General features: G+C 45.9%; 1 protein-coding gene across 4 annotated transcripts in view; it reads left to right on the forward strand.

The window, feature by feature from the left end:
* The window catches only part of UBXN7 (UBX domain protein 7), a 61,099-nt gene that overhangs the window by 31,006 nt on the left and 13,550 nt on the right, over positions 1 to 16,543 (forward strand). The window contains exon 11 of one of the 4 annotated variants that reach the window (XR_007358364.2): positions 11,937 to 12,248. The exons of 2 other annotated variants lie outside the window; for them this stretch is intronic. Coding sequence is in view for 1 of the 2 variants with exons in the window: in XM_048863433.2 (XP_048719390.1) it covers positions 1,316 to 1,384 (69 nt within the window). In the remaining variant the exon portion in view is untranslated. Of the gene's footprint in view, positions 1 to 1,315; positions 4,230 to 11,936; positions 12,249 to 16,543 lie in introns of those variants that run through there. One more of the 4 variants, XM_048863433.2, reaches the window with a different exon arrangement.

The following is a 16,543-nucleotide window of genomic DNA, read 5'->3' on the forward strand; positions in this document are numbered from 1 at the left end:
TTTCCACGGTATGCATCCGATGAAGTGAGCTGTAGCTCACGAAAGCTCATGCTCAAATAAATTGGTTAGTCTCTAAGGTGCCACAAGTACTCCTTTTCTTTTTGCAAACAGGAGAGTTAGGGTTCCCTGAAACAACCAGTTTCCTATGCCAGAGGAATTGAAAAGGTTACTTAGCCACTTCCCCACGAAGAGCCAAGTTCTTTATGGAAGATATGCGATTTGTTCTAAGTGGCTAGCACGATCTATTACCTCATTGGTGTTGTCTGGTATATACACACAGCAGTCTTCTCCAATGAGAGCACAAGTCCCTCCTTTTGCCGCCAGCACTATGTCCAATGCCTGACGGTTTTGGAGGGCCATGTATCGGACTGGCCCTGTTTCTTTGGCCAGGGCTCTTAAACTTTCTCCGGTTTCATTTACCATTATTTCAACTACTGCTTGTAACCTTAGGAGCCTTTTTGCATGATGTATTACTCCCCCTAATGGTATTAAGGAACCGCCAATGGCCTCTTCCCAGGTTAAGGGGCTTATGTTGTTTTACATACCATTGGGCATCTGTTAAGTCCTTTCTTTTTCGCCTGAAATTGCGGAGGCGTTCTTGAGGGAAGGTTCCCAGCACTTGGAATTGTGGGAAGAGTCGGGCGGGATAACAGATTCCTGACCAATTAGCTGGTAGTACGGTATAAGATCTGGTCCCACACACCCAGTGATGGCCTATTAAGGCCAGGAAGGGTGGGTTGCACCCGTTTGTCATATAGGTGTTTGCAAAGGAGGAGTAGTATCCCCCAAAGGGTACAGGGTAATTCTCCTTACGAGGAATGGTGTGATTTGCATGACATTGAAAGATTGTATTGTTTTCACTAAGGTTACTGTAGGGGGAACATGAGTGATTTCTCTGTTTGATCCCAGGTTGAGAAAAAAATTCATATCTCCATACCTGGCCCGCCACTTTTTAGTTTTGTTTGAATAATCCCATACACCATTGGCCACAATATGCTGAAGGCAACGGCTTTTCCCCAGATCCAGCCCTGTCCCATTACACACCCAACACCAGTGACCTTTTCCCTCCACCACACTTATCCATTTAGATGCATTTATTCCCACCGCTTCCCAAGTGTCATTGCTGTTCCATATTTTGTTAAACGGACAAGGCCCTCCAGTGAGGTCTGGGGACTTGAGTGGGATAGCCAGGACAGGAACACCAGTTTGAGAGTGGACTGGGATGTGGCTGCAGACCCAGCAATTAGAAATATTAAGGGTCTGAGCTATCCATACCTGCTGCTGGATAAAAGAATTGTCATTGTGGTCTCCCCAGGCTGTAAGATACCAGCAGCTGAGGAACAGGCAGAGGCGCATGTTGGAGGCAAGGCTCTTCTGGTTCTGACAACCTCAACTGAGGGAACCGCAGTCACGGTTTTATGCCCACCAGGCAGTAGGCACTAGGCTCGCTACTGCTTTTTTTTTGGGTTTTTTTTTTTGTTCGTCGTCTGCTTCTGGCAACCCTTACGAGAGCGTAGATTGTAAGGTATTGTAGAGTGTTCTTCTACGTCGTCTTCTGGAGTCAAAATTGACTCTGCGTTGTCCTGAGGTGGTGGTTGTTTCTCTGGGGATGGTGCCTTCTTACACTGTGAAGCATGTATCCACACTGCAATGCCAGATGGTTTAACAGCCGTCTGTGTAGTAAGCAGTACCTGATGAGGACCCTTCCACCGGGGCTCCAAGGCGTGCTTTCGATGATGGTGCCGTACGTAGACCCAATCACCTGGCTCGAGGTTGTGGCAAGCATCGGAGGCGGGTTCTGTGGGCCAGGCGACTCGAACCTGTGAATGGAAGTGACTTACAGCTTGCATTAGTCCCTTGCAATACTGAAGAAGCGCACTGTGAGTCAAGTTCAAATCTGGAACGGGAGTAATGGTAGTCATAGCTCGCATAGGGTGTCCCATAACAATTTCAAAGGGACTTAATTTATGCCTTTGGGATGGAGTGGATCTCATGTCCGTAAGGGCTACTGGCCAGCTTAATCCTGTAGAGTAACAAATTTTAGCAAGTTTATTCTTAAGTACACCATTTTGTCTTTCAACTGCACCTGCACTCTGTGGGTGGTAGGGACAGTGCAACAGGTGTTTGATATGCAATATACAGTCCAGATGTTGAACAAATTGTCCAGTAAAATGTGTACCCTGATCACTGGACAGAGTAGCAGGAATTCCCTTGGCAGGCATAATATGATTTAACAAACATTTGGCAACAGACAGTGAGTCAGCCTTGCAACAAGGAAAGGCTTCAATCCAACCGGAGAATAAACATACCATAACCAATATAAATTCATATTGTTGACACTTAGGTATTTGTTCAAGAATGGTGCTTGAGGCAGGCCCCGGAACCCCATGGCCACTTTTACAGGTTTACCAATATTATGGCTTTGGCAAATGGTACAGGCTGCACAGTGGCGGGCTGCAAAAGAGCTAAAATGGGGGGGCCCACCATCCTGTCTTTGTTACAGCAGAGACCATCCCCTCCTTTATGACATACGAAACACCGTGTAGCAGGGCGGCCAGAGATGGGTAGAGTGAAAGGAGGGCTACAAAGGTGCCAGTAGGCGAGTGCCAAAAGGAATTGGGATGTAGAGAGCAACCCTGGGCAACCCAGGATTCTCTCTCGGTTTCTGGGACAGAGTCTTGGAGCAGGGTGAGGTCAGTGAGGGACCAAGAGGGTAAGAGGAGAGCGGAGAACAAGGGAATCAGACATTTCAACTAGGCACGCTGCAGCAGCCACAGCACGCAGGCAGGGGGGTAAGCCTTGGGCAACAGGGTCTAAAGTGGCAGAGAAATAAGCCACTGGGTGGTTCTTTTCTCCGTGCATCTGAGTGAGAACTCCAAGTGCACACCCAGATTGTTAGTGGCAGAAAAGGGTAAAAGGCTTAGAATAGTCAGGAAGCCCTAAGGCAGGGGCAGAAGCCAAACCCTGTTTGAGAGAAACAAAGGCAGAATTGGCCTCAGGGGGCCACGGCATGCGGTCAGGCACAGAGAATCGAGTGAGTTCCTGGAGAGGTTTTTCATGGGAGGCATATTGGGGAATCCATTGTCTACAAAATCCAGCCATGCCTAAAAACTTCTGGACCTGGCGTGGGGAGCAGGGTCGGGGAAAGCTAAGGATAGCTTGGACGCACAGGAACCCTGGGAGAGGAGAAAGCCAAGGTATGTGACAGAAGCTTGATAAAGTTGTAGTTTAGAGTGAGAAAACTTTGTGACCCTTATTTGCTAGGGCAGTAAGGAGCACTAAAGAGTCAGTTTCAGAGGCAGACAACGAAGGGGAACAGAGGAGTAGATCAGCTACATATTGGACTAGTATGGACCTGGATGGGAAAACAAGGTCAGCAAGGTCTCGGGCTAATGCTTGGGAAAAATATGACGGGCTTTCAGTATACCCCTGGGGCAGTGTGGTCCATGTGTACTGTTGCCCCGTGTAAGAAAAGGCAAACAGGAACTGGGAGTCAGGGTGAACCAGGACAGAAATCAACAACAGTAAAATGAGTTGCATCTGGTGGGATAGAAGCCAGAATCTTTGAGAGAGGCAAGTTTTGATTCTGTCCACCTGTGATTTGCCTCTTCCCACCACTGCATGAAACAATCAACCTCTCCTTTTGCCAATTTAGTTTTAAGTTGGCCGAGTTTGTCTTTTAAGACGTCTACTCGGTCTTTGTCCCAAGATCCTAACAGTGGCCACTGAATTTTGGGATTCTCCTAAGTTAGCCTTTTGCATTCCCATACACATCTTCCCCGTCCCCGAGGTCAGCCTTTTGAAGCCATCCCCCACCCATGTCATGAGGTTTTCTGTTCATTAAAATACAACAATGCTAGCAACAAGACAAACACCACAGAGAAACAACACAAAACATAGATCCATGGTATTCTGAGTTATTCTTCCGCTGGCGCCAGCTTGCTCGTAGAGTCTAAAAACAAAAGAAACAATTTCCACCCCCTTGGTGGGGACAGATTATTGCTTAATAATAATACCACTTTCTTTTACAAATTTCTTTGCTAAAAGAAAAACAGAATTACCTCCAGGCTGTACTTATTTTGTTCTATAGTTAGGCTGTTCTATAGTCAGACTAGTGAATTACCCCACTCACTGATCATTTATGAAATTCATGAGGTGGTGTACCTCAGTTTCCCCTCTTGTGCAACAGACCATGTTTGCAATAGTTTCTCTGCTGTACCAAGCTACAAGTTTATTCTCAGGTAATAGCTGAGACACAGCTTCAGATTTTAGCACTATACACACACACAAAATTCTCTTTTGCCTAACATCCCTTGCACTGTGATTACTCTTTTACACAACTGTACCCCGATTACACTTCCATCTTGTACAACTAGACACAACCAGGAGCAGCCAAGTTAAGTTCCAATAGAAACCCCTTACATCCTTTAGTGATTTTGATTACATTACCCAATAGTCAAACAATTTTGATCAGATTCTCTCTCTGCCTGCAGCAGTCCCTTATAGACTATTTCTGTGGGAAAAGGGCCCATTTTCCCTCAGAATAGCTGTAAAGGCTTCTGGGGACAGAAGCGTAGTGGTGGTAGTAGCCACTCTATCTGACCCCCTTAGCCTAGACCATTTCTCCAGAAATTTACAGGAGTCCGGACTCTTCCTAAAATACATAAACTGAACCGGCATTCTTTTAGGGAACTGTCTCGACTTAGACGTCTGGTTACCCATTCAGGAGGACTTTACACACCAATCACACAAGAAGGAAAGTCGGGTTTGTCAGAGCGATGCCCGGTGCAACACACAAAAGGAGCCCACAGGCTACTGCCTCAATCGCCCTTGCTTTCACACCAAGGATTTTACCCAAGGTGCGGTGCGGCTGCGATTGTGCAGATTTCACTCACTCAGACCATGGGGACAGGAACCCTTTGATCAGCCGATCCCCGGACGGAGACGGCACCCAGACTCAAACACACCACAGGGAGGACGGATAGACACAGAGACAAGACAGTCCTCAGTCCGGACAAAACACAGAAATAATTACCTGACCAGATTCCTGATGTCAGATCCCAGGATCCCTACCAGAACAGAGTGGGAACCAACAGGTTCGATGGCGTAGACTTCACTGTGGTCATGCACCCTTCCGTTCTGGCGGAGGACCGCTCGGGCCAAATGCCCAGGTGCCGGCTTGCCACGGCCGTCCTAAGAACAGTCAGGAGTCACACAGCCCCAGAGAAGACGGTTGCCATCTCGGTGGAACCTCCAAATTTTCAAAGTCAGATTCAGGACTCACATAATTTGTCAGACCACTCTGTTTATTAGCCAAGCGCTTTGCTAATGCACCCAGATGTGAGCCCCTCTCTGAGGCTCAAGATAACTTATTTATACAGCTAAGCCAAAGCCAATTTAACATAAGAGACGAAAGCGGAAACTGACAAATATACATACATATCTTATTTGCATACTAACATTTACCAATCTCCTAGCTCGGTAGGAGCTCTAAGTTTAATTAGTTTGAGGACCCATTGTCTCACACTCCTTAACATCTCTCTTCCTGACAACTATATTTCAACAAACCCCTCAAGTAGCATTTCTTTAGTGAATTATAATTTCAATATAATTCATTCTACTTTCACACTTCCCTTTGCTTCCCTCTCAAAAGTCATTTTTCTGTGGGGAAGCAAAGAAATCTGCAGGGAACATAAATTTTGCGCATGCACAGTAGTGCAGAATCCCCCCCAAGAGTACCACATTCAGACACTGCTGGTCCTTTGTTCTCACTGCCACATCCAGTCCCTATACAGGCTCCCCAGTGTCTTCCCTGGTCCTAATGCTGCTTGCTTCTTTCATGATAACCTTTCTAATTAAATACCTTTTCATTAGCAACTTAAAGCACTTTACAAACATTGTCTCATCTGACTCCAGTGTTTTAGGTGTTCTTTATTTTATGGTGAGCGAAACGAAGAGAAGTGACTTGCCCTTTGTGATAGACAGGAATAGAATACAAAACTCCTGATTCTTGGGTCCTTTTCTCTAATTTTGACTACATATTTCCACAGCTCCCCTCTGTACATAGATAATAGAACTTTCCTCATAGTGGGATCCCCCTAACATGGGAATTTTTTTGTCAACACAGTTCCTGGTGCGTTTCTGCACTGTTCCTCAGAACTGTTTACTATAGTAGGAAGGTGGTCATGTGGTAGCAATAGCATAACTCTCCCAAGTACCATTATACTACTAGCAACCAGGCTTGCTCATGATGTGGGGTATGACCAGCAGTGACCCTGCAAACTGAGTAGACATAAAAGCCCTTTCTGGAATTCTCTGATGTCCTTTTGTAAAAGTACAAAACTTCAGAGAGCATTTGCTCAACTCTGGGAAGAACTAGGGTAAGATTGCTATTTATCATGTATCATTTAACCGACACACTTTTTTAGTTCGGGAAGCAAGGCATGGACCTTATACTCTCATCAGGAAAAGAGGCTTAACAGCTTTCATATGTGTTGCCTTTGTCAAATTTTTGGAATTTCCTGGAGGGACGGAGTCACCAACATTGAAGTGCTCAAGTGGGCCAGTATACCCAGCATGCAAACACTCCTCAAACAGCGACACCTTTGCTGGCTTAGGTATATGTGCCAAATGAATGATGGGCTTATCCCAAAGGATATCCTCTACGGCAAACTGGCATCTGGAAAAAGACCCAAAGGACACCCAAAACTGCGTTTCAAGGATGTGTACAAGCGAGACGTCAAAGAAATGGACATGGATGTGGATAACTGGGAAGATCACACTCGGGACCGCAGCCTTTTTAAATGAGCTTAACAAAGGTCTCCAGAGTTATGAGAGAAAGCAGTTCAGCTTAGCAGAGGAGAAAAGAGCTCACAGAAAGCAGAGCCCAAAGGATTGAAACACCACGTTTAAATGTGTCAGACGCATCGGAGATTCTCTCTTGAGTGGGTCTCTTCAGCCATGGTCACGGCTGCCATAAAAAACAGTTGAGTAAATTCTTTCTCTCTCAGGGGTGCGTATCTATGGTCTCTCGAGACTGAAGGATGCCTACTACTATTTAGCTGAAGAAAATGAGGACATGGCTTGGTCCAAATGCGATATATTAGACATTCACCTTACTCTTGAGTTGAAATTTTGCTTTATTTTCCAAGTGAAAGTTTTTGGTCTCACCCTAGTTCAGGCACATTTTTAAAGAAAATATACCAAACCTACAGGATATTTTGGTATCATTGTCAGATTGTTCTATAGACCTGGGATTTGAATATCACTGTGTTAAAAATCACACCCAAAGAGCATTGACAACGCTATTCATCTTATGTTTGGGAACCAGTTTTACTTCATGCACTTCAACCCTCATTTATGCCTTGTCTTAGCCAGCAATCATTTGTGTGGAATCTTTTCAAATTTGCCTTTATATTTTACTTGAATTCTTAAGAAGTCTTATAATTCCATAGCAAAAACAGGTTTTAGAGTATCACCCATGTTAGTCTGTATCCGCAAAACGAAAAGGAGGACTTGTGGCACCTTAGAGACTAACAAATTTATTTGAGCATAAGCTTTTGTGAGCTATAGCTCACTTCATCCAATGAAACGAAACAGTTACAGTTGATTTGTTAAATACTCAAAAGTTAGAAAATATCAAAGTTAATGTTCTTCCAGTGATTGGAGGCATACATTCCCCTCAGGTGTGCACATTCCCAGTGCACCAAAGTTGAAAAACTTTGCTTAGCAGCATGCATCAGGACAGCACTTACACCCTTAAGCCCCTAGCCCTTCCCATTGTAATATAAGAGCGGTGCTGCCCTGACCCCACTCAGTTCTTTCTCACCACTTGCTGCTTGAGATGGAGCATTCGGTGTGGTATCTCCCTTCATGTTTCTCTATTGCAATGTTTTCTGTACTTTTTGAGTAAATGGTTAATTTTAGTAGTACTGTAGGAGGTAGTTTAGTAGAAATGTAGCCTTGTGTGATGCCTTCACTGGATTTTTAAGCATTATCAATCATGTGGAATGGCTGTCCTTACCAGTGATCCCCACGCTCCGTGTTTATTGTTCCATGGGGAAGGGCACATTAAGGAAATGTGCTCCATCTGCAGATCTTTTAAAAAGAAAACACAAGTGGCTAGAGACTTGCACTCGGAGCAGCCCATGAGGCCCAGTTTGACACCAGGGACCTCGGCAGATCATCAGACCCTCCAGAGAGCACCTGAGCCGGTACATACTGGGGTTCCATAGCTGGATTTGGATCCTCCACCCGGGAGGAAGAGAGAGCATTCTTCTAGATCTCTGAGAAAAAGAACTCACAAAATGGACTGGGGCCATTCCAGAGCTCAGAGCGTTGTCCTTCCCTTCTAAGAGGAGTGGACACTGGCACTGAGTCTTCCCATACACAAGATAGATTAGAGTCAACTACCTACTCTCCGGTACCAGCGTGTGACTAGTTAGACGCCATACCATTGACTCCAGTACCTTCTGTGGGTTGTCTGTTGAGTCTATTACCGAGGACAGTAGTGTCAGCACAGTCTCTTTCCACGCTGGCGACTTATCAGGCAGCAGTGGACTTGCTGTGCCTTTCTGTTCCTGACTCTCCCTTTACTCAGGAACAGACAACTATGGTGGCTTCCTGTTTCGGTAGCTTCAGGATCACCCAGACTGATTGCAGACATATCATTTATTGTCTGCACTGTTGTCCACACCACATCATAACCCAGGGGCAGAATTTGTCTGCTTCCTTCTCAGTACAGTCTCGTTGGCCCCGTACTATCTTTGGTACTGACAACGATTGCAGTGCTGTCTGTATCTGCAGGTCCGGTACCAGCTTCAACTTCAGTACCAACATCTGTTTACGCACTGAGTACGAGTGCAATCCCCCATCACTACTTGAAGTGCCAGCTCCTGTGCCATTGTTGGTTCCACTGATACCTGTATATTGGCTTTGGATGTGACAGGCTCCGCCTAGAATTGCTCCTCCGTTACCTTCAGCCTACTTGGAAGGTTCTGTAGGATCAAGTTTGGAGACATCTCCCTCTCCTTCACCTTTGCATTACTGCTCTCAAAGGTTGTTGAGACATCCTGGGGTACCACTCCTGCACTATAAAGACTCTTGGCCTAGTTCCTAATGGTCACCAATGCCATACCCCAATCCACAGTGGCCTCCTTGGAAACCCTGGGAGGTTCCTCACTTTGTGACGTCCTGATCCATAGCTCAGTCGAGGACAGGGTTGCCTGTCCCCTAGTAATCTCCCTGCCTGAGCTGTTTGTGAAGCAGTCACAGACTGAGGGGCTCCCTCTGAGTTGGTTCAGCTTGAGCCCTTGTTACAGACACATGTTGCCACAGAGATGTCACTGGTTTTGCTAGTGTCCTCTTTCTTGTCACCAGATGACACTGCAGTGCCAGATTCTTTATCTCTGGTGCCTGAGGATTTTAAATCCTATCATGATCTATTGAGACAAATGGCTTTGACGGGTATTCAGACCGAGTTTAAGGAGAAAACGCATAAGTCAGTGGATATTCATTCTTCAGCTCCAGGGAGAATGTTTCACTTACAGGGAGAGTCAGTTTTGGAACCTACAAAGTCTCTGTGGAATACCTCCACATCCTTAACGCCTATTGTGAAGTGTACTGATAAAAGGCGGTATGTCCCCCAGGTAGGGTTTGTGTGGGTTTTTTCCTCACATCCAGCCTGTAATTCCCTTGTTGTGGCGGTGACAAACGAAAGACTGTGGCAGACTAGGTATAAATCCACACCAAAAGACGACAGTCTAAAAGGTTAGATTTGATGGGGGGAGAAATTTTTATTCAACCTCTTCATTACAAGATATGACTTAGTAAATTGCAACACTATGTCCAAGTTTACAGATGAGTTGCCAGAATCCTCCAAGGAAGAATTGAAGGCATTCGTTGCCCAAGGCTGTTTGGTGGGAAAGACTTCTTTGCAGTCGGCACTGAATGTAGCAGACCCTTTGTCCAGACTTTGGCCTCAGCTGTAATGATACCTCATGGCTGCAAGTTTATGGCATAGCTCCTGACATCCAACATAACAGAGGTTCATTTTCTAAGAAAACTGGTGAGACTTTACATTCATTTAAGGACTCTTGTGCTACTTTGCAGTCATTGGGAGATTTGTACCCTGGCCACAAAGAGACGTCATTATGGAGGTCACCAGCAATATCATTCATAGCAATGTTTCCAACAGTCATCCTACCCTGCTAGGCAGCAAGAGTTCCCTAGAAAGGAATGTAAATCACAGAGGAGAAACCCCCCTGGGTCCCATTTTAATCAGTCAGCTTGCTCTCTGCTAGTTTCAGGCAGGGAGCCTATTTGACTTGCATATCGAGAGGGGCATTCCAGTTGTGACAGTCTCACCATATCCCTTGAATTCAGGGACAGGCTGTTTCACTTCTGCAGTCCTTGGGAAACAACTACTGAGTCCTACGCACTGTGGGATCAGGTTATGCCATCCAACTTATGTTCATTTCCCATTCCTACCTCCCTACCCCACCCCTTTTCAGGGACATCTCTCATAAGTCCAGACTCTGTGGACTTTGGGAACTACAGAGGAAGTTCCTCCTTCAGCATCAGCAAGAGGAATTCTATTTCCTGAGCCTCAAATCCAAGGGAGAGGTGAGATCTATTCTCAATCTTCCACGTCTCAACAAACTAATGAAATATGAGATTCTGCATGGTAACCCTGGGTATAATCCCTCCCTACATTGGATCACAATTACCTGGTATATTGCTCTCAATCTTCAGGCTGCCTACTTCCATGTGGCAATTTTCCCAGTCCACAGGAAGTTTGAGATTTGTACTGGCAGGTCATCGTCATCAATTCAGTGCTCCCTTTGAGGCTAAGGATAGGCCAACACGTGACTCCTCTGCACGTCCAGTTCACCCGTCATCTCTTTGATCTAGGTCTGATTTTGAACAAAGGGAAGTCAACGTTAATGCCAGCACAAACCATAGAGTTTACTGGGGCCATGCTAGACTGTATGAGTTTGAAGGCTTTCCTGATGATTGGGAGACTTCAGGTAATTTGTCATCCATCTATGCCTCCAGCCTCACCCTTCAGCTACAATCTGCATATGCCTGAGATTGCTAGGGTATATGACAGCATGCACTTCCATAGTTCAGCACACAAAATTGCATTTTCATCCTTTTCAAGCCTGGTTGAAATTAAGTCTCTCTCCTGAATTGTCAGGTGATGGACAGCTTCGTAAGGATTCTACCAAAGATCCTAGACTCCCTAGAGTTGTGGAGAAATCAGAGCAACGTTTGCCAGGGTGTTCCCTTTGCCTGCCCTTCTCCAACCAGGACTACAGTTACTGTTGCATCCAAAGTGGGCTGGGGAGCACATCTAGGGTCATTAAAAGTTCAGGGTTTGGGGACCAAACAGGAAATTTCTCTTCATATCAACATTCTGGAGCCTTGAGCCATTTAAAGTGGATGCCAGGCCTTTCGGACTGAAATCAGGTGCACAGCTGTTCATGTACTTACCAGTAATTCCACAGGGGGAACTCACTTCAACCAGCTTTTCCAGGAAGTGAAGTCTTTTTGGCACTTTTGTATCAAGGAGGATATTAGCCCCACAGTGGCACACTTACCCCATGCTCAGAATCAGTTAGCCAACCACCTCAGCAGAGTTTTCTTCCAGAATCATGAATGGTCCCTGAAGAACAAGGTGTTCAGAGATCGTGGTATTCAGCAATTGACCTGTTTTGCAACAAAAGACAACAAGAAATGCAGTCAGTTTTGGTCTGAGCTCTTTAAGCAATGCCTTTCATATAGGCTGGGGACCGGAGATGATGTATGCTTTCCCCCTGTTCCTGCTAATTCCTCAGTTTATCCTCAAACTGAAGTTGAATCATGTCACATTGATACTGTCTTAGCCAAACTGGTGTGATGAGTGTTGGTTCTTGGACTTTTTTTTTTCTGTTCAGCCTTCCAGACCTTTTCACCTCCTCCCAAACCTTCTGACACAATATTTGGCATCCAACGCTGATCAGTCTGCATCTCTTGGCATGGATGCTGCATGTGTGATGTCCTGGATCGTGAACCAAGACCGCTGCTGCATCCTGGCCTCCACCCAATGTCTGTCAAAACCTGGTGGTCCGAGAAGCTAGTAGGACTATAGCCTCAGCCAAGACATTACCCACAGGAACCCTGATTGAAGGATCACCCAGCTCCACCAATTGGTCCAACCACACTATTTCAGGCTGAAGGAGGCACAGGAAGTCTGTCTGAGCAATAAGGTGATTTCCTGTTATGGCTGCATTGGACCCTGCTTATGCCTGTCTCTTTCACCTAACCCTGTTCCTGATTCCTGCTCTGGTCCGCTCCTGGCCTCTTACCTCTCTCTTTACATCTGTTCCCACCGTGCTCCTGTTCTGTGCTTTGATCCTTGTGTCTCCTCCAGTTCCTGCCCTTACGCCTCGTCTCCAATCAGTTACCAGTCCTGGCCTCTAACTTGTGACCTTGACTCTGGCTTGCCCCTCTGGTGATTGGCAGTTGACTCTGGTGCTGACCCTTGGCTTCACTCCCCACCCTGGACGTCTGCTCCACCCACTAGCCATGACTCCTGCTATGACTACTAGCCTGGACCACCTACATCCCATTCCATAACACATGGTTAGATGAGGAGGAAGAAAAATGCTCAGAAGCAGTGCAGTAGAAAGCTCTCTGCTAGGAGTACATATTTGGCCAAGTAGAAGCGTTTTTCAGTGTGGTCTCTAGCTCGAGGAATCTGGCCAAGGCCAGCACTCGTTCATGACTCCTTGGATTATCTGTTGCATTTTAAGTCCTCAGGTCTGTCTCTTATGTTCATTCAGGGGTCCACTTAGTGGCTATCTCAGTGTTCCACCTACCAAGACAAAATTGACTTCCTTTGGATAACTGCCTTGTGGCTAGACTTTATTTTTTAAAGGTGGTGGTGGTGATCCCTACTTCCTGTTAAGAGCACTATTGTGAGACCATAATTCGATGCTGGCTGCCCTCACAGGACATCCATCTGAGCCCTTGGCAACCTGTTCCCTGTCCATTCTTTGACAAAAGACAGGTTTTCTCATGGCAGGACCTCTGCACATAGTTTTTCAAGAATAAGTTGGCCCTAAGGACATGTAAGAAAAGTTTTTCTAAAGTGATTTCAGTTTCACCTTAACAAACTATGTATTCGCCTGTAGTCTTTCCTAAACAGCCCTCGAATACAGAGGATTAGCACCTTCATACATTGGATGTGAGATTGTTTGTTTGGCATTCTATTTGGAAAGGACTAACCATTTCATTGTTCACCTTGGCTCTTTGTGTCTTACGCTGATTGGGTGAAGGGTCAGGTGGTTTCTGCGCAGACAATCTTCAGGTGGATTACTACTTATATTATGGCAGTATATGGAGTAGCTCAGTCCATCCCTCCACAAAGACTGGTAGCTCATTTGACAAGGGCCCAAGCGGCTTCAGTCGCATTCCTCAGCGTTTCTACATTGGACATTTGCAGAGCAGCTACCTGGTCTTCAATGCAGCTATTACAACTGCGTCTAGATCAGATGCAAACTTTGGAAAGGGAGTCCTGCGGTCGTTCTTTAGGTAGATGCTGAGCCCCACCTCCTTCAGTTACTGCTTGTAAATCACCTGAGTGGAATACATGTTCGCAACCACTCGAAGAAATAATGACCGTGACTTACCTGTTCTGTAACTTGTTGTTGTTTGAGATTTGGGTACAGATGTGTATTCCACGACCTACCTTCCACCCCCTCTGCATTGGAGTCTTTAGCCTTGGATTCCAGTGGGAGAGATCTGATGAGGGTGAGGTTGGTGCCACCCTTACATAGGCATAGGAACGTGACTGGGCCGAATGGCATGGAATATATGTCGGCACCCACATCTTGAAGAACAACAATTACAGTACAGGTAAGGAACCTTCTTTTGCATGTACAGCCTTAACTCTACCCTTTGTGTATATGAATTCTGGTAGTCTGTGATTGATAACTCTTCCCCTGATTACAATAAAATATATAGTTAAAAGACAAATTCTACCACCTTGGCTAAGGTCCTTTGAACCTTCTGAAGGCTATTGTCACTTACACCTGTGGCGGGTTCCCCCTGGGTGCCACCTGCAACTAGGGTACCACTGAGCCCCCTGACCCACCAGCCTGGGCTCCCTCTCACACTGCTGCTGTGGTAAGTTGCCAAGCTCTCCAAGATTGCTCTTTCGCCAGCATACACACAGGTAGGGACACACCCAGTGCAGTACTTACAGGCTGCTGAGGTCAGCTCTGCATTGGGAGGCTACAGCTAAGGAACTGACCAGCTGCTCAAAAGCACACCACCCTTTGGAGTGTAAACCCAAAATTATGCTGCCTTGCACTGTCCAGAGATCTGTACAGCATAAGCTCATGAAATTCACACACACACACACCCCTCCCCAATGTGGAGAGGAAATATGCAACAGTTTTCTGCCCCAAGATATAACTCTCCCACACTGGTTTGTGATAAAACAAAAACACATTTATTAACTACAGAAAGATAAAATTTAAGTGATTATAAGGGATAGCAAATAGATCAAAGCAGATTACCTAGCGAATAAACAAAAACACAATCTAAGTTTAGTATACTAAGGAAGTAGCAAATTCTCACCCAAAATAATTATTTAAGCCAACCTCAGGCTCTTAAGGAGCAAGCTGCACTTGCTTGCAGCTTAAAACCCCAAGTATTGCTTTCACAGGTGTGACAAAGCACTGTCCTTGCTTCCGTGGGTCCCACGTTTCCTGGCGGATTTCGCTAGCCTCAGAGGCTCATTGTGGCCCTCCATGTAACCCTTCTTTCTCTAGAGACAAGGGTCACAGTCTACTGAGCCATTTTCATCATAAGCCAGCAAGGGAGGTGAGGAGAAGTTATCCTTCCTTGCACAGTGTCTGTTGTCTCCCAGTCTCGGTGATTAATCAGGGAGCAAAGGGGGGGGGTGGGAGCCCGGGCCCAGGCCCACCCTCTACTCGGGTCTCCAGCCCAGGGACCATAATAGTATCAGCTATGGTAGCTGACCTTTTAGAAACATGACATGTAGAATTCCCTGGGCTACTTCCCCCACAGCAGCCCTCACTTCCTCAAGCTCCACTTCACCCTTACCTCAGGGCCTCCTTCCTTGAGCCTGATATGGTGTGTACTACTCAGCCTCTCCAACAGCACAACTTCCTTCCACAGCTCCTGACATCCACCCCCACCGACTGGCTGGGAGGCTTTTAACTAGTTTCAGCCAGCCCTCGATTGGCTTCAGGTGTCCCAATCAACCTAGCATTCTCCCTGCCTTCTGGAAAGTTCTTAATTGGCCCCAGGTATCTTAATTGACCTGGAGCAGCTTCCATTTCACTTAACCTGGTACCAGGGATTCGTTTAGCCTGGAGCTAATATATCTATCTCCCACTACTTTTCTATAGCCCCATCTGGCCTTGCCCCGTCACACAGGCTAGAAATCCCTCTAGCCTGGGTCCAGCACCGCTGCTCCCCCCACCACCCCGTCTCAGTCCTTGTTCCTTGTGTCCAAGAGTCTCCTATGGGTAAGGAGTCAGTGAAGAACCCTGATGATGTCACTCCCCAGCCTCAAACAGCTTTTGCATATGGCAGGAACCCTTTGTCTCCCAGCTTGCTTCCCACACCTTTCAGTGGAAAAATGCTGGTATTCCAAGGAGACCAGTACCAGGTGATCTGGTCACATGCCCCTGTAGTGTCATAGCAGCCATGACTCGGAGGCTATTTGTAGCATCCTCAGGAAGGCTCCATGGTGGGAGATTAGCATTTTCTTAGACCAGTTGTTCTGCTTAATGGTCCATTTGAGTTGAATGGGCCCTTCCCAGCCAGCCATCTAGACTGACAGTCTTTTGCCTAGTGGGCATTTCCCAGGTGTAAACACATTGGTAATAGATACATAGACAATATTCCTAACTTCAGATACCAAAATCATACTTGCATGCAAGTATGATAGTCATATTCAGTAAATCATAACCTTTTCAGTGATATCTCACATGACCTATCTTGTATAAAATACATTGTAATTATGCCATACTCATATCACAATAACATTACTATGAAATATGGGGCATGGTGTCACACCACCTTCTAGGGATATTAGAGAGACAAGGAAGATGAAGTAATATCTTTTATTGGACCAACTTCTGATGGTGAGAGAGACATACTTTCACCAGAGCTCTTTGTAGTTCAAAAGCTTCTCTCTCTCTCTCTCTCCACCAAAAGTTGGTCCAATAAAAGATATTACCTTACCCACCTTGTCCCTAATATCCTGGGACTGACATGGCTACAACTACACATCTGCCAAGAATGTCATACTCAACCAGTATGCCCTCTCAATACATTTTACTTTACAGTTGGCTGTGCACATGGGCAGCCTTATTTAGTGGCACACTTAATGTGTACTGCAAATGTGCTGATTCTTATGCAGTTGTCAAGTGCTTTCAGTCAAATCAGAGCCAAGTTTCAAAGACAGTTCTTCATGATGGCTATTTCCATGCTGAATTGTTTTTTACCCTCCATGGTTTCAGTT

The sequence above is a fragment of the Caretta caretta genome, chromosome 9 (genome assembly GCF_965140235.1).
Source record: "Caretta caretta isolate rCarCar2 chromosome 9, rCarCar1.hap1, whole genome shotgun sequence".
NCBI classification, from domain to species: domain Eukaryota; kingdom Metazoa; phylum Chordata; order Testudines; family Cheloniidae; genus Caretta; species Caretta caretta.